The sequence below is a fragment of the Agelaius tricolor genome, unplaced genomic scaffold (assembly GCF_023055355.1).
Source record: "Agelaius tricolor isolate 1412-34295 unplaced genomic scaffold, bAgeTri1.0.p SCAF_18, whole genome shotgun sequence".
NCBI classification, from domain to species: Eukaryota; Metazoa; Chordata; class Aves; order Passeriformes; family Icteridae; genus Agelaius; species Agelaius tricolor.
In genome coordinates, this window is record NW_027269278.1 from 2,303,230 (window position 1) to 2,321,410 (window position 18,181).

General features: G+C 60.5%; 1 protein-coding gene across 3 annotated transcripts in view; it reads right to left on the bottom strand.

Annotated features, from left to right (window-relative positions):
• Nucleotides 1–11,684: 11,684 nt before the first annotated feature.
• PCDH1 (protocadherin 1) overlaps nt 11,685–18,181 on the bottom strand; it is a 57,735-nt gene continuing 51,238 nt past the window's right edge. For 2 of the 3 annotated variants that reach the window (XM_071443008.1, XM_071443009.1), the window contains one exon: nt 11,685–12,484. In XM_071443008.1, the coding sequence (XP_071299109.1) occupies nt 12,099–12,484 (386 nt within the window). In that variant the 3' untranslated portion in view covers nt 11,685–12,098. Of the gene's footprint in view, nt 12,485–14,557; nt 14,601–18,181 lie in introns of all 3 variants that reach the window. The other variant, XM_071443010.1, reaches the window with a different exon arrangement.

Below are 18,181 nucleotides of genomic sequence, written 5' to 3' on the forward strand. Positions count from 1 at the left end.
CCTGCTGTTCCTCGGGGCCTTGGGCAGAGCTGTGCCTCGTTCAGGCTCTTTATCTGTTTTCATTTTCTATGCACACCTCTGGGGCACTGCTCAGATATAAAATAATCAAAATGACAGTCCCCAGATAAAGGCCACTTCTGTTAGGAGCACGCCAGGCTCTCGTGGCAGAGCACACAAATGGCAGTTTATTTTCTACCTCAGCACCTTTTGGGCCTTGCAAGTGTTGGATCCAAAGCAAAACCTCTTGCTCAGCTCTTTCCCACCTGTGAAACGTGGTGCAGTGCATAAAGTTCAGAGGCAGGAGTGAATAACAGCGACTTTCATTAAGTGTCAAGTGAAAGCAGAGCCAGGCTGGAGCCTAATTCCAGTTGGGACCCGTTCAATAGCAAATTAACCTGCCAGTGATCTCCCAGGAGGCTGCTGAGCAGAGCAGGAGGAATAATTTGAAACCAGGTTTGGAGAGCTAGGTAATATCTTTTTTATTAGATCAGTAGATAATTTGTAGCCAGATATTTATTCCGTGAGCCTCTGTGTGCGTGAGGAGCCCTCTGCCTCCCCCTGTCCCTCCCAGATCCATGAAAACACCTCTGGATGTTCCATCCCAGGGGCCAGACCCCAGCAGGGGCTGGGGGTACCCCGGGAAGGGCAGGGGGCACTTTGGGTGTCTGTGACCCCTCCCTGGCAGTGCCTGGGGCAGGGGACACAGAGCGAGGATGGCCACGGGGATGGCTGAAAAGGCTTTTTTTATTTTTTTTTTCCTTTTTTTCCCCCCTTTTTCCCCCCTTTTTTCCCCCTTTTTTTCCCCCTTTTTTCCCCCTTTTTTCCCTTTTTCCCTGGATGCTGGCAGGGAGAGGCCGGGCGGGCAGTGCTGTTGCAGCATTACCTCACCAGCGCCGAGCCGCATTGGCTGCAGCCCGGGGAGGAGGAGGAGGAGGAGGAGGAGGAGGAGGAAGAGGAGGAGGAGGATGCTATCTCCTGGCAACCCCCGCGCCTGTCACATCCATCAGGGCAGCGGATGCAGCCCCGGTGCCACGGGGGTCCTGCTGAGGAGGGCTCCCATCCCTTGGGATGAGCTTTTCTGGGGCTGTGGGGACAGGGATGGCAGCTCAGGGATGAGGGAACAGGAGCGAGGGCACTGTTGGGAAATCAGGCTGGAGAGGATAAGTCCAGGGGCAGAAATCCTGAGCTTGCCCCAGCTGATGGGTCAGGAACCCCCTCACCCCCAAGGAGGGGCTGCCGTGGCACTGAGGGTCCTTCCTGCAATTCCAGCTGGGATTCTGCCCATGCTGGGACACAGAGAGTGCCAGCACGGTGTCCCCAGGAGCAGGGAGCCCAGCAGAGCCCAGCTCCTGAGGAGCTGCTCCAGTCTGGCCTGGGGGATCCCTCTGCAGCCACAGCCAGGCCACTCTGCCTTCCTGAGTCCTCCAGCACCGAAGATTTTCACCTCTGCCTCCCAAAAGGGGCAGCATGGGGTGAAATGTCTGTGCCCTTTCTGCTGGGGGATGCAGCCAGTCTGCATCCATCCTCTGCCCATGGCCAAAATTCCTTCCTGAGCATCCATCCTCTGCCCATGGCCAAAATTCCTTCCTGAGCATCCATCCTCTGCCTTTAGTCAAAATTCCTTCCTGAGCATCCATCCTCTGCCTTTAGTCAAAATTCCTTCCTGAGCATCCATCCTCTGCCTCAGGCCAAAATTCCACCCTGAGCATCCATCCTCTGCCCAGAATTCCTTCCTGAGCATCCATCCCTGGCTCTGGCCAAAATTCCACCCTGAGCATCCATCCCTGGCTCTGGCCAAAATTCCATCCTGAGCACCCATTCCTGGCTCTGAGCCCTCCCTGGGGGTTGGGACATCCCGGCAGGAGCAGCAGACACCTGGGGATGAGAGGCAGGAAAAGCTGGGAATGGCCCTGGGGCTGCCAGGCACGGCCTCTGGAGATACCAGGAGAGCCTTCAGCCTCACCCAGTGCACCAGCAGCAGCCTGGTCAGGGACTTGCACTGGAATGGGAATGGGAGTGGGAATGGGAAAGGGAATGGGAGATGGGAGTGGGAGTGGGAATGGGAATGGGAATGGGAATGGGAGTGGGAGTGGGAATGGGAATGGGAAAGGGAATGGGAATTGGGCATGGGAATGGGGGATAGGAATGGGGGATGGGAATGGGGGATGGGAGTGGGAGTGGGAATGGGAAAGGGAAGTGGAAAGGGAATGGGAAGGGCAATGGGAATGGGAATGGGAAAGGGAATGGGAGTGGGAGTGGGAAGGGGAATGGGAATGGGAATGGGAATGGGAATGGGAATGGGAGTGGGAGTGGGAATGGGAAGGAGGCACGGAGCAGTGCTGGGATGGACTGCAGGAGGAGCAGAGGGATGGGGAAGCAGGAGCAGAGCAGATCCAAGGGGATCCAAGGGGATCTTGGCTCCTCCTGAGCTGCTCTGAGCCATGGGCTCAGCTTGCAGCCGATTCAGCACCAGCCCCGCCAGGGCTGGAGGCGCTCGGCAGCCCCGGGACGCTCCTGGCAGCTCCGGCAGGGGCGGAGATGGCGCTGGAGAAGAGCCGCGATGGCCCCGCAGCTCCTGAGCATTCCTCAGCACTCCTGGGCTGCCGGCAGTGCGGGAGAGGGGAGGGCAGCGGGGAGGAGCGGGGGAGGGAGCGCCTGATGAGGAATCCGGGAATGGGAGGCAGACAGAAAAACTAATCGGGGATGATTGAGGGAGAGCGGGAGGATGAGTGAAAGATTGAGACACAGTGATAAAGAATATGTCAGACGGACAGGAAAACTAATAAAGAATAATAACAGCCCCTGGCCCTGAGCAGCACCCGCACCCGCCTCGGGCTGAGCGGGGAGAGGTGGGGACAGGCGGGGTGTGACAGCCACCCCTGCCCTGGGGACACACAGGGACACTGTGTGTGTGTGTGTGTGTGTGACACCCACCCCTGCCCTGGGGACACACAGGGACACGCTCTGTGTCCCCCCCGGACACCTGGTCCTGCACAGAGCAGCTCTGGTAGCTCAGCCTTGCACTCACAGCCATCTCACCAGGTGTGTCCTGCTTGGTTAGGGGCACACCCAGATGGCCAGCCCAGCATGTAGGACCCCACAGAGCCCTTTCCTTTCCCTTCCCTTCCCTTCCCTTCCCTTCCCTTCCCTTCCCTTCCCTTCCCTTCCCTTCCCTTCCCTTCCCTTCCCTTCCCTTCCCTTCCCTTCCCTTCCCTACAGAAGGGAAACCTCTGTCCTGTGCCTGCAGGGTAACACCACAGTGGGTTGTGGGGGATTCCTCGATGTTATTACAGCACTAATTAATCACTGGGCCTGATGGTTTTCCTGTGGGATCCTTCCTGCGCTTCCCAGAAAGCCAAAGTGTCCCTGCAGTGCTGGAGCTGTGACAGGGCTGCTGCAAACAGGGAACTGAGCAGGGGCTGCATGTCCAACCTCCTCTAAAACCTCCTTTTTAAAGGTTTTGGGAAAGGATCTTCTTTCTCTGGAGTCAAACCCTGCAGTGTGGGGTTATTTAGGAGTGTGAGTGCCCTCAGCTGTGTCCATGTGAGATCACAGCAGTGAGATGGGCTCAGGGAGGTAATTCCCAGTTTTCCAAAGCTGCCTTTCCCCAGGAATGTGGGAGCTGGGATGTGATTGGCACCTGTGGGCTGATGGACAGGCAGGAGGGAACAGGGAGGGGGCAGGCACAGCTCCCTGTCCATGGAGCAGAGGTGGCTCCTGCTGTTCCCGTTAAGCCCATCAGGGCTGCTGGCACCAAGCCCCGGGGCTCTGGGCCGTGCCCCGGGCCAGCCTCAGCTCGGGTGGGTGGGCAGGAGAGCCTGGACTGGGCAGCTGAGCCTCCTGGTGGGGTTAAACCATGGTGCCAGGCCAGCCTGAGCCTTCATACTGGGATAAAGGGGGGCCTGGCACTGGGAGGGGCTGGGAGCAGGGCAGGGATGGGGACAGGGTGGGGTGAGAGCTCTGGGGATGGGGACAGGGACAGGGTGGGGTGAGAGCTCTGGGGGTGAGGGGACAGGGACAGTTTGGGGTGAGAGCTCTGGGGATGAGGGATGGGGACAAGATGGGGTGAGAGCTCTGGGGATGGGGACAGGGACAGGGTGGGGTGAGAGCTCTGGGGCTGAGAGGACAGCTCTGGGGGTGAGGGGACAGCTCTGGGGCTGAGGGGACAGGGACAGCAGCGTGGGGCATGATCAGCTGGCCATGGAGGCTCTCCCTGTGTGGGAGGAGCACAGTTCCCCGCTGGCAGAGGAGCAGAGCCCCTGCCCAGCTGCTGGCAGAGCACCCCAGCCTTGTCCCCATCAGTCTGCAGGGGGAACAAACGGAGCCGAGCGTTCTGCTGGGCTCCAGCTCCAGAGCCCCCCGGGGAGGGGGCTGGGCTGCCTCTAAATCTCCTAATCCCCTTCATCAGAGTGCCAGACAAGCAGAGACACCGAGCAAACTGCCTGGGGCTGGGCCCCCCTGCTCCTCTGAGCTGCTGCAAATCCCAATCATCCTGCGGGCGATTACAGGGGCTTCTCCTGGAGCACAATATCCAATCTCCCCCAGAGGCCACCGCAACATATGCAGGGCCAGGCTCCGGGGCCACGGCGGGCTTGTCTCTGCTCATCCTATTACCGGAGAGCCTGGCAGGGATGTGCCAGGGGGGCGGGCACTGCCAGGGGCGCCGGGCACCCCCCGAGCCAGCGGGGAAGGAGCGAGCGGCTCCCCCAGCACTGCGGGCTGTGCCCGGCCCTCCCTGCCCTCTCCATGGTCCTGCTCTGGAGGCTTCACAGCTGCCTGCCCGTGGGAATCGTGGATTTAAACACATTTTGTGATTAAAAAAAAAAAAAAAAAGAAAAAGTGGTGTCAGCTTTTCTTGTTCTTTTGGAACCTCCACCCTGAGCGCTGGGCTGGCTCAGCGGTGATCCAGAGCCCTGCTGCCGTGCCAGGGGGGATTTGTGGCCATCAGCACAGCAGAAAGAGCTGTCCCATGGCTCATCCAAGGAAAAATCCTCCCTGCTGGGCTCTCCCTGCCCAGGCAGCTCTGGGCAGGGCTCTGCTGGCTCGCTCCAGAGTTGCTTGGCCCAGGAACCACCTCAGGACCTTTTTTAAAGGATGCAGTGAGGAGAGGTCAGGCTGTTCTGAGGTTCCCAGCTGGCTCCCTGTGTCCAGCTGCCAGAAATGCCCATTGCTGTGGGAGGGAGGAACCTGGGCAAGCACAGGCGGGGATGGGGGTGAGGCCCTGAGGGTGCCCAGAGCAGCTGGGGCTGCCCCTGGATCCCCCAAGGCCAGGCTGGACATTGGGGCTGGGAGCACCTGGGACAGTGGGAGGTGTCCCTGCCATGGATGAGCTTTAATTTCCCTTCCAACCCAGCCCCAACCATTCCCTGACTGCAGGGCTGGGGTCACACTGTGTGGGAGGAGATGCTGCTGGGATGTGGTGCAGGTACCTGCCCATCACAGGGGCCATGAACAGCCCTGTGCCCCTCTCCCCTTCTCTCCACGTGGGAAGTGCCAGAGCAGGAAGGCAGAAGGCTCCCAATGAAAGCAGATAAAAGGAATCAGTTTCCTGTGTACAGCAAAAGCTCAGCTGGAGGGACCCATGGCCACTGGGAACACCCAAGCATGTGGATTTAGCTGGGATCAGAGCTCCTTCCCCTCCCCTGACCAGGTGGGACATGGAATAAGATGCCCAGAGCAGCTGTGGCTGCCCCTGGATCCCTGGCAGTGCCCAAGGCCAGGCTGGACAGGGCTTGGAGCAGCCTGGGACAGTGGGAGGTGTCCCTGCCATGGCAGGAGTGGCACTGGGGGGTCTCCAAGGTTCCTTCCAACCCAAACCCTTCTGTGCTTCTGGTGATCCTGTGGCTACTGAAAATCCAGCTTTAAACCTCCCAGTGCTTAGGGCTGAGCCAAGACCTGCTGGAAGAACCCTCAGGAGGAAATGGTGCCACTGCACAGCTGGAGCCAGCAAGAGATCCCAAACCTCATCCCCATTACCATGCAAGGCCTGGAAATGACTCTGCCAGGCCCATGCAGGCAGCTGGACAGCTGGGGCTGCAGGTCAGGCCCTGGGGAGGCACAGGAATTAAATTTCCCATCAAAATGGATGTCCCTGGCCTGGCACTCTCCCAGCTCCTGCTGTAAGCCAGGACCCAATTAAACCAGAGGTACCTGGGAAAGGCAGATCACAGCAGAGCTTTGGCATGAGCCAGCCCAGCACTGTCACACACTGTCCCCAGCAGCCACCCCTCACTCCTCAGGGATGTCCAGCAGCTCCCACCTGCTCCACCTTCACCAGGAATGAATGCCCAGGGACTGGGCAGGGACAGCGAGGCCACATCACCCCAGCCATGGAGCCCAGGCAGCTGGGACAGTACTGGGGGGCAAGATCCCTGTGCCCACCCTCTGCAGGGCTCTGGGGGCACTGATTCCCATCCTGAGGGCGCTGCTGGGATGGATCCCTGTGCCCATTCCTGTTTCCCACCCCCTGCAGAGCTCTGTGGGCACCAAATCCCATGGTGAGGGTGCTGATGGGGTCCCTGTGCCCATTCCTGTTTCCCACCCCCTTGCTGTGCTCTGGGGGCACCAATTCCCATCCTGAAGGTGCTGCTGATGGGGTTCCTGTGCCCATTCCTGTTCCCAAACCCTGCAGAGCTCCATGGGCACCAATTCCCCTCCTGAGGGTGCAGCTGGGGTCCCTGAGCCCATTCCTGTTCCCCATCCCCCTGAAGCATTCCACGGGCACTGAATCCCATCCTGAGGGTGCTCCTGCTGGGGTCCCTGTGCCCATTCCTGTTCCCAAACCCTTCAGGGCTCCATGGGCACCAATTCCCCTCCTGAGGGTGCAGCTGGGGTCCCTGTGCCCATTCCTGTTCCCCATCCCCCTGAAGTGTTCCATGGGCACCAGTTCCCATCCTGAGGGTGCAGCTGGGGTCCCTGTGCCCATTCCTGTTCCCCATCCCCCTGAAGTGTTCCATGGGCACCAGTTCCCCTCCTGAGGGTGCAGCTGGGTCCCTGAGCCCCCCGGCAGTGCCGGCAGCCTCCGCAGCCGCAGCACCGCAGCCCCTCGCAGCCAGGCGGTAATTGATGTGTGCTGCCATGGAAACCAGAGGGCTCCAGCCCGGCTGGATGCGAGCTCAGGGCTCTGCCGGAGGAGGGGAAGGCTGGAGTGCCGGTGTGGGGTGAGGGGAGAGCACAGGAACGGGAGGAGAGGCCGGAGGGAACAAGGAGGGAGTGGGATGGGTGGGACAGGGCTGGCAGAGAGGGGAACGAGGCACAGATGGCATCAGGGAGGGGTCTGGATATCCTGGGATGGCTGAGGAGGAGGGACTGTGAGGGCATGGAATGTTCAGGAGGGCCTGGGACTGTCTCTGCTAAGGAAAACACCCTTTGGTCACCTGTCCTGGGGGCAGCTCTGCCCTCTGTGCCAGCTGTGCCAGCCTGGAACCACCCTCAGCATCCAGACCCTCTTTCCTTGGGATGGCAGCAAAGGGCACGGGGCTGCCCAGGGTCCCTGGGGACACATCCCTGCTCCCAGCTGGCCTGGGCCTGCCTGAGGAGCAGCTGGGAACCCCCCAGGCCCCAGCACGAGGGGAACCCCTCAGGAATGAGGGCATTGGATCCCCTCTGATGGCCCTGCAGAGCCCTGGGGAGGGGATGGCTCAAAAGGAGCCCCTGCAAGGAGAGGGGAGGCTGAGCTTCATCTCCACATGGGAACTCCTCCTTCCTGGAGTCCTCCAGGCTGGGAAGGAGCCTGTGCCTGGTGGTGCAGTCACAGTGAGCCCAGAGCTGAGCAGGGAGAGTGCAAGGCTGTGTGTGAGCCCAGCCCAGCCCAGATGTGCCACAGCTGTATGGAACCCACCAGAGAGGGGACAGCCCTACCCCGAGCCGGGAAACCTCCCGGGATCATCGGGATCCTGTGCAAAGGCAGGCAGGGAAACCCCACAGCCAGGGCTGGAGGAGCTGGGGTGGGAACAGCCACAAATGGGCCAGGTTTGGAATAACCCAGATGTTTCTAAAGGGTCTGAAATACCCCAAAACCCCCAGCCATGCCTGGGAAAGGAGATGCTGAAATGGTGGGAAATGGAGCAAGTCTCCAAGGAGCAGTGGTGGAGATGGGAGGGGGTCCAGAGAGCTTGGATGGGATTTTCCCTGATTCCCACCGTGGCTGGTGACAGGTGCAGGCAGCCTTGGGGCTGGAGGTGTTTTTTCACTGAAATATTTGGGTTTCAATCACAGAATCAATGACAGAATCATGGAATGGCTTGGGTTGGAAGGGGGCCTGGAAGCTTCTCCAGCTCCAACCCCCTGCCATGGGCAGGGACACCTTCCACTGGAGCAGGATGATCCAAACCCTGTCCAACCTGGCCTTGAAGGAGTCTGGTCTGTGGGACAGTGCTCTGGGGGCATATCCTCCTTTTCCATGTGCAGGAGCATCCTCGAGCTGGCAAACAGGGAGCCAAGAGCAGGGCAAGGAAACAGGCAGATCCCAAACCCTCCCCAGCTCTTTCTTCCCCTGAGGGTGCTCAGGGGGAGGTGTGGGAAGGAGCAGCCAGGCCCAGAAGCAGCCGGGTTTTCACACTTTTATTGTAAAGCTTTAGGAAGGGCTAATTACAATGGAATTGGTCATCTTGACAGCTCAGCAAACGAACGGAACAGGGGAGAACGGAAAGAAAGGGGCATCACGACGGTGTCATGCTCACGGCTCCGAACAGAAAGGGTTACAAGGGAATCAATTGTGCTCACAGCGCCCGGGGAAAACCAAGCCCAAGGCCCAAAGGCTTCCCCGCACAGGGAAATGCATCACACATTGAGCAGTACAACCTTAGCAAGAGGCATCGCCTTAGACATAGGGCACCATCTGAAAAATAGTGGGGGGACTTTACTCTGCCATAGGATTTCTCCTTTAGAAAAGCTACACCTGCATGTACATAAAACTGTACAAAAAACAAGGCATCACAAGCAAGGAAATGAAATCTCGTATAAATAGAACCAACACTGAAGAGCTACAAAGGGGTCGCTTAGATCCTTCCCACGCAGCCCGCCTGCTCCCTGGCTCCCACCTTTGGTTTTCCCCCTGGCTTGTCCTAGTGCAGTGTGAGATACAGTGAACCCTCCTCCTCCTCCTCCCTGTGCTTGTCTGGACTGGAGCCCGTGGGGAGCTGTCCTCCCCCCACGCGCACAGAGGCTTTATCCTTCTGGCTTATAATTGTGCAAATGAGCTTCTTCCCACAGCACCTCTTCCTCGCCCTCCCCCAGGACTGATCCCCAGCCACACTGGCAGCTTCCCCCCGGGACAAATCCCCTCAAACCCCTCTCCCAGGACTGATGGCCGGCACCCTCTCCTCCCCAGGCACCCATCCCTGCACCCCTGGCACCCCATTGAGGCCCCGGTCCCATTGCCCCCCTCTGGCCTTGCCCACACACCCACCCAGTGCCCCGAGACCCCCAAGCCCTCTGCACCCCCAGACATCCAACTCTGGCCCCACCGTGCTCCCCTTGAAACCCCCCCAGACCTCTGTGCACCCCCACAGGACTCAGCCACCCCCAAACCCATCCCCAGCCCCATCCCCCGGGGACCCCCTGCGCTCCCCCCTCCCTCCCTCCCTCCCTCCACACCGCGCTCGCACTGAGGACCTCGCCAGGTGCTCCAGGAGACAGCACAGCAATTCCAGCCACAGCAATTCCAGCCTCGGGATCCCTCTGGAGACCCCAGCACAGGGTAGGGAGCCCCCCGGCCGGGATGAGGTGGTCTTGGACAAGCCCCCCTCAGATGTGGCTCTGCCGGGGGTCCCCGAGAGGGGCACTGGACACTGCCACTGCCTGGGCCCAGGGGAGGCGTGAGCAGCCGAGTTGGCAGTGGAGTCAAAAGATCGTGGCCAGCGCGGCCAAATTGCACATTCTGCCCAGTTTGGCCCTGAAACTACAGAGCTACAATAAAAACAAGGTCAGGAGCGGCACCTGCTCCGGCAGCCAGAGCGGGGAAGCGCGGCCCCGCCGGGCAGAGCAGGAATCCCGGCCGGGCGGGGCGGGGCAGGGCAGGCCGCTGGATCCCACCGGAATGGGAGCACCCCGGCCGGGCAGGCCGCTGGATCCCACCGGAATAGGAGCACCCCGGCCGGGCAGGCCGCTGGATCCCCACCGGAATGGGAGCACCCCGGCCAGGCGGGAGCAGCAGCGGGAGGAGGGTCCTGCCTCCTCCGGCTGGCACCGCCGGGGCCGGGCCATGCGGGGTGGCAGCGGTGCCACCCGGGGAAGGCAGGGCTGGGGCACAAAGGGCACGAGGGACATGAAGCAGAGGTGCGAGCAGGCGCCTTCTGCCGCCTTTCCTCTGTGCCCCGGGCTCGGCTGGCACCGTGCCCCCTCAGGGAGCCAGCAGGGAGGTGGCTGCGTGTGCCACCGCCCCATGGGGGAGAGGAGCTGCTCAGAGCGGGGTGCTGGGGGAGAGGCTGGGCAGGGGTCCCGACAGGCACTACAGCTATGGCAGGGCATAGCCCCAGCCCTGCGGGGTCCCTGTGCCCCCGGAGCCCCGCGCCAGCCCCGCGGGCACGGACCGAGAGCCGTCCTGCCGGCCTCGCTCCCTCGGGAAGGTGCCAGAGCTGGAGACGGGAAGCACAAGGGTGCAGCACGGCCCCTCCCGCGGCCCGGAGGGGAAGGGCTACCCAGGAATGAGGCGCGAGTCGCCCGGACCCCTCCGGCCAGGGGTGCACCCCAAAACCAGGGCTGTGCCCCGCTGCCAAGGGAGCAGCGACAGAGCCGGGGGTGCCCCTCAGGAAGCCCTGTGAGGGCCAGGGGCTCCTCTGACCCTGCACGGGAGCTGAGGACGCCGGGGCAGCAGGAACCTGCCGGGAGACCGGTGGACCTTTGACAATGGAAGAGAAAGCTGGACCCCGTGAGAGTGGCCCTGGGGCCTAAGGGCAGCGGAGTCCAGCGGGCAGGGGCTCGGCGGCCCCCGGTGTGACCCTGAGACAAAGCTCCTCCTCACAAAGGCAATGGTGGCTTTACAGGCGGATGGGACGGAGGTCGAGGGCACGGCACAGCCTGGCCTCGTGGGCATCCCCTGCCCCAGAGGAGGCCCGAGGCGATGGGCTGAGAGCCGGGGCCGCTGGCGGCCTCCCTGCCAGCAGAGGCGGACTGAGGGCTTCTCCGGACCCAGCCGGTCCCTTCCTGGGGACATCCCCTCCCCGGACCCAGCCGGTCCCATGTCTGGGGGCTTCCCCACCCCTCCTCCACCCGCCAGGCGCAGGGCCACCACCGGGGACCCCCCACACACCCCCAAAGCAGCCCCCACCTATGGCACCGGGCAGTCCCTAGGGACCCTGCAGCTTGTGGGCACAGTGACAACGTTCAGAAAGAGATCCAGGCTGAAAAACAGCAAAGTCCCTACAGTCCGGCCAGGATGCTGCCCCTCTCCTCCAGCTCCCCAGCTGCTGTTTCAGGGACTGATCACATCTCTATTTACAATATAGAACACGAGTGCGGGCTGGACGCTGCGCTCCCAGGGGCTCTTCCACGCAGGAAACCATTCAAAGCTGGAACTTGCTCCCTGTGGTTTGTTTTTTTTTTTCTCTTTTTTTTTTTGTTTTGTTTTTCCTCTTTTTTTTGTCTGCTTTTTTTTTCTCATTTTGTTTTGTTTTGTTTTCTCTTTAAATGTCTTTTTGTTTGTTTCAAGGACAATAAAAAGTTGCGATCAGGCAGGACTTGAATGTCATTCCTATAAGATTCGTATTTACAGGAGTCTACAGCAAAGAGACAGGCAGCTGGCTCCCCGTGCTCGGGGACACTCCTCGTCCTATGCCCCAGGAACTCCACCAGCTCTGCGTGGACCTTTGGTACGTAAGCCCTTCTCTCCCTTCTCCGTGCCCTCCGCACCAGGAGCCTGCCCAGCCCTCCCCGGCAGCAGTTCGGGATGCTCGGCAATCGGGGTCGGGATGCTTTTCACCCTCCCCACCCACCCCCAGCCCCGGGCAACAGGGGGTTAAAAAGGCGCTCCTCTCATCCCTGCCTCACCCTGCCCTGCTCCCCGCAGAGCCCCCTGCCTGGAGAAGCGGCTGGAGCCATAAAGCATCGAAGTGGAAAATGTTCCTCTGGCCTCAGCTCCCTGCCCCTCGCGCCCAGCCTCACAGGTAGATCTCCCTCTTGGTGGTCTGGGCCGAGGGGGTGGTGGCTGGCTGGAAGTCCGAGGTCTGGGTGAGAGGAATTTCCTCCATGGGAGAGTCCTTGCAGGGCTCATGGCTACTATTGGAGAAGGCACTGTACGTGGGGAGCAGGCGGAGGTTGGCCATTTTGGTGCTGCGCTCTTCCGACAGTCTGGGGCTGCCGTTCCCGACTTGCTCTTGACTCCCTCTGTCTTGGTAAGGCACAAAAGTGGAGAGTTTGAGGGCGTTCTTGGGCCTGCGGCTGGGGGAGGACTGGCCAGGCATCCAGCAGGTGTCGGAGTGGCCGAACTCTGTGCACTCCCGGGTGCAGGTCCCAGTCATGGCTACATCGGGCAGAGGCCGGAGATCTGCAGGAAACAAGGGACAGCAGTGTTAGCCCCAGGAGCCCCAGCTTGGGAACCCCCCTTGGGGAACCTGGCCTTGGGAACCTGGCCTCAGGAACCCTGCCTTGGGAACCCCACCTTGGGAGCCCCGTCTTGGGAACCCTGCCTTGGGAACCCTGCTTTGGGAACCCCACTTTGGGAACCCTGCCTTGGGAACCCCACTTTGGGAACCCTGTCTCGGGAACCCTGCCTTGGAAACCCCACTTTGGGAACCCCACCTTGGGAGCCCTGTCTTGGGAATCCTGCCTTGGGAACCCTGCCTTGGGAACCCTGCCTTGGGAACCCTTCCTCAGGAACCCTGCCTCGGGAACCCTGCCTTGGGAACCCCACTTTGGGAACCCTGCCTTGGGAACCCCCTCTTGGGATGCAGGGAGGAGCAGCAGGGACTGGACATCTCCGTCCTACCCATGCTGGGACAGACAGCTGGATTCATGGACACCCCAGGAGCTGGACCCATGGACACCCCAGGAGCTGGACCTACAGACACCCAGGAACTGGAGCCACAGACACCCTAGGAACTGGACCCACGGACACCCAGGAGCCAGACCCACAGACAAAAAAAACGGGAGCAAAGCAGAGCAGGTAGGGAAACCCGAAGCCACAGAGAAACAGGAGGCAGAGCACAGGGCAGAGCTCCCCAAGCCCCTCAGGAGACCAGGATTGCACAGGGAGGCTCCACAGCTTGGATTTGCAGAGCAGGACAGGCGCTGCCACACCAGGCCTGTGATCCCAGAAGGTGAGGCACCACCTGGAACCTGCTAAGCTCCAGGAATTCCCATTGGGCACCACCAATGGCATCCCATGGATCACTGTGCAGGGACAGAACTGCCCTGGACTCAGCCCTGAGGCACAGCCATGTGTTCTGGGCAGCATCTTCAGGCATCCCTGCCCTGCTCCCACCAGGCATTCCAGGCCACATTCCAGCCTCCCCTGGCACCCCCAGCAGGAGCCACAAGCCCAGCCAGAAGTCCTGGTCTCCTGTGGAGCCTGCAATCCCCAAGCACACTGAGGCAAAGCCATGCCCACCCAAGAGAGGCTGGAGATGCCCTGGGGTGCCCCGTGGAGATGCCAGGGGTGGCCTGTGCACCAAACCCCTGCCCCAGAGGGAGCCCAGCACCCCAGGGCACCACAGCTCCCTGCTCCTGGCACAGCTGGGACACTGAGCACCAGTTAGACCAGTTCACATACTGGTGTCCTCACATGCCAGCCACCCCCTGCCCCAGGTGTCCCTGAGCCTTGGCCAGGTGTCCTTGGCACAGGCAGCACCTGTCACGAGGCTTCTGAGGCTGGAATTTGGCACTTCCATGCAGTCCCTCCCAGAGCCATCCCAGTCACGAGCCATTCCTTGATTTCTGCCCCAGTTTGGGACACCACAGAATGCCCCAGGACACGTCACTGCCTGCTGCCACAAGCAGATCCAGCCTGGTGCTGATGCTGGGGTGGAAGCAGGGGCTGCTCATGACCTTGAGACTGCTCAGACTTCCAGATGTCCCTGTGGTTCCCAAACATCCTCTCCATGTCTCCACCACTGTGGAGCTCTCTGCATTGACAGACTGATGGAGGGAGATGCTAAGGAGCTCTGGGGACCTGAGACCTGCTGGGGCACCCCCTTCCCATGGGACACACACTGGTCCACACAATTCCCTTATCCCAAAAGCAGGGCAGACCCACAGGCACTCCTGAGCCTGGGGAAGAAGCAAACCAGAGCACCATGGTGGGGTTTCTGCCCTGGCCAACGCTCCCTCCTGCCACCAGTTTGGGACTGCCACACATCCGAGTCACCCTGGCACAGCTTTCACACACAGGATGCAGGAGAAGGCTCCAGACAACGCTGGGAATGCTTGACACAGGCATGGACGAAGGGGTGAAGTCAGCAGCCAACCATTGTGTGAGCACATCTTGCCCTAAACCAGCCCCCAGTGATGCTCCCCAAACCCTCAGCTGGGGGCTGGGGCCTGTGCCCACATTGCATCCCTGGCACCCCCAGGAGCTCCCCCTGGCAGCTGGGATATCCTGGCAGGAGCCACACGGACATACCTGATGGCAGCCCCCCTTCACAGCCTGCTCCGCTCAGGGGACTCTGATGAGGGGCAGAAAAAGGACGACAGCGTCACATCAGTGCACAGCCCCGGCCTCCACACCCCCTTCAGCCTCTGCCACCCTGGCCCCCTGGTCCCCTCCTCGGCCTCTCCTGGCCCTGTCCAGCCTCCTGGAGGCCGCTCAGCCACTGCTGCTCCTCCCTCACTCCTGGCTCCAGCTACATCCTGATCCTCCCTGGAGCCCAGCGGCCCCGCGGGACTCACACGGGGACACCGGAGCCACCTGGGTGGTGACACCAGAACCTTGGGCACATGGAGGGGTTGGGGCTGTGCACACACACAGGGACACACACATGGACGCACATGGATACACACACATGGATACACACATGGATACACACATGGACACACATGGATACAGATGGATACACACACATGGATACACACATGGATACACACATGGACACACACATGGACACACATGGATACAGATGGATACACACACATGGATGCACACACATGGATACACACATGGACACACACATGGACACATGCATGGATAGACGCACAGACACACACACATGGACACACACACATGGATACACACACATAGATACACACACATGGACACACACACATGGATACACACACATGGATACACACACATGGATACACACCCGGATACACACATGGATACACACACACAGGGATACACACACACATGGACACACACATGGACACACACACACATGGATACACACATGGACACACACATGGACACACACACACATGGATACACACATGGATACACACACATGGACACACATGGATACACACATACAGATACACACACATGGACACACGCATGGACACACACATGGACACACACACACACACAGACACCACACGGATCCACACCAGGATCCACCGCTCAGGATGCTGGCCCTGCTCGCGGCGCGGGGACAGCCATGCTCACACGGCGGGGATGAGAAGCAGCAGCACAAAAGCAGCCCAGGGGACACGGCGGGGGCATGGGCAGCACGGGAGCACAGCGTGGCAGGGCACGTCCTTGGGGCTGGCCATGCACCAGTGCCCTGTTTCCTGGGGAATCGCCTCGATTCTCTCTCCCACATGAGATACACAACCAGAGGCACGAGGGCTCCGTTTCCATCCCTACTCTGGGCAAGCAGAAGCACAGAACGGAATCTGAACCCAAGAGGATCCATCCGTCCCATCCAGGGATCCATCCATCCAGGTTTTCCTCTCAGGACCACAGGATGCTCCAGTGGCCACGCAGAGCCCTAGGCACTTTGAGGACATGTTCTGTGGTCTTTCCCTTGTGTCCATGAGGAATTATTGCCATCCTTTCCTCACCAGCTTTCCTCCTGCATGTCCTTTCCTCTTGCAGAGAGGCCCTGCTGCTCTGTGCTCCCAGGGGAGTGGATGGGAGCCATCCTCTCTTCCTGGGGCAGAAGGAGCTTTGCCGAGCCCGCAGAGGGGACTGGCAGGACTGAAATAAAATCCACCTCTGCAGGGAACAAAGCTACGGAGATTTCCTGGTGCCAGCAGCAGCTTGGGAATGGCAGGATCAAGCAGGAACGCTGTGTTCAGGGTCTTTTATTCTGCTCTACCCATTGTTTGCTCCTGGCACTGGAGCCTTTTTCCAGCGTTGTCCCCGCACTGGCAGAGCGGATTCTGTGCCATGAGCCCGGAACGGGGCAGGGTACAACTCCTGAATAGCTGGGACTGAGGGAAAACACGACCCCATGGCCTAATTCCCAGCACATGCTGGTGGCTCAGGGACTCCAGTGTGCCACCAGACAAGCACAAATCCCTCCTTGGTGGGAATTCTGCTCATGGATTTCCCCGTTTTGTGGGGTGGTGAGGAGGCAGGCCCTCCCCTCGGGGTGCACAAAGGGTGCTCGGGATTTCCCTCCTCCACACAAAATGCCCTTTTGTGCCTCTGAGGCCCTGGAATGTGACGACCCCGCCCTCTCTGGTATCAGGGTGTCCTGGTCACACCAAGTAAAGCTTTGTGCAGCTGCCGTGTTTTCCTGAGCTTTGGCCCATCCTGGTTATTCCAGGCCACCAGACTGTGCTTCCCAGGCAGGGAAGTGGGTGCTTGGGCATTCACAGCCCTCACATCCTCCTGGCTCTCCCTTTCCTGCAGCTTTGCCTCTCTCTGGCATGTCCTGGTCGGCTGCCTTGCAGTGTTTTCCTCCTCAGGGATGAACCCAGGGCAGGAAAAGTTGGATCCCTTTGGTTTCTTGGGCACCATTGGGGTTTTACACCAGGATGCCCTCAGAGATTCCAGGTTGGCTCCTCTGGGAAGAGGCACAAATTGGTGCTGCTGCTAATTATTCCTGTGTCCCTCTCTCCCCACCCAGGGCAGGAGCTCATCCTGTCACAGAGCTCCTCCAAACCTTTACTGGGGGATTCCAGCACAGCTCTGGGGCACTTTGGGAACAAGACAAAAGCAGCAGCCTCAGCCAGCATCCATCTCCTGCAGGAGATGGGCAGAGGTTCCCTCACCCTCTGCAAACCTGGGAGCTCCAAGCAGAGGCTGAGCCAGCCCCCAGCACATTTTTTATGCCAGCCTGGTTTTTATCCCCAGCCTGGTTTGGTCTTCCTGTGTCTTCCACTTGTGTCAGTGCAGGGAGAGCAGGGATGGATGATGCAGCACAGGAGAAGTCTTGGAAGGGAGGGGAAGTGCTGGAGCAGCTCTGGGAGGGGAGGCAGAGGGGCTGTGACAGAGCAGAGCAGGGCAGAGGATGCAGAGAAGCCCAGGAAAGGGGAGGAGAGAAGCACAGCATGCCAGGAGGGACTGGAGAGGCTCAGTGGTGTGGGGAAATGGGCAAGGGGAGTGTGGGGAGAGCAGCTGGGAGGAAAATCAGATGCTTTCCCATAGCTGGGATCAGAAAGAGCCTTCTTCCCTCCCTGGGGAGAACTCATCCTGCCAGCTGCCTCAAAAGCAGAGCCCCAGAGCCCTGACCTGTGCTGGCTCTGGGGACAGGGGGACAGAGCAGGGCCCACGCTGCACCCTGGGCTGCCAGGGGTTCCAGAGGTCTGTCCTGAGCCAGGGAGAGGGGCAGGGCTGGCCACCATGCTGTGGACACCTGGGAATGCCTCCCCTCCCGTTCCTGGCCCTCAGGGCTCTGCAGACCCCTCTGGGATGTCCCTGAGGGTGGTGGCCCCCATGACATCACTCCCAGCAGCACTGTCCCCCCTCCCCGTGCAACAAGGACGCCCTTCCCGCCCCACAGCTCCTGGCAGTCGGCACCATTCCCTAGTTCACCATTCCTGGTGCCGTTCTCCTGCACCATGGCTCCTCCAGGAACCATCCCCAGGAATGCTGCTCTCTGCTGCCCGTGGCAGAGCTGCTGGCAGGCCCCATCCTGCCGTGCCAACATTCTCCACAGGTGCCACTCTCCCGCAGTGCCACTCCCCACAGCTGTGTCCCCCCAGGTGTGTGTCCCCAGGTGTGTGTCCCCCACGGCGCACTCCCGAAGGCACAGCTCTCCCATGGTGCTGCTCCCTCCAGGTGCCATTGCCTGCAGTGCCATTCCTGGGAAATGCCATCCCCACGGCACTGCTGCCTCCAGGTATGGGTCCCCCAGGGTGC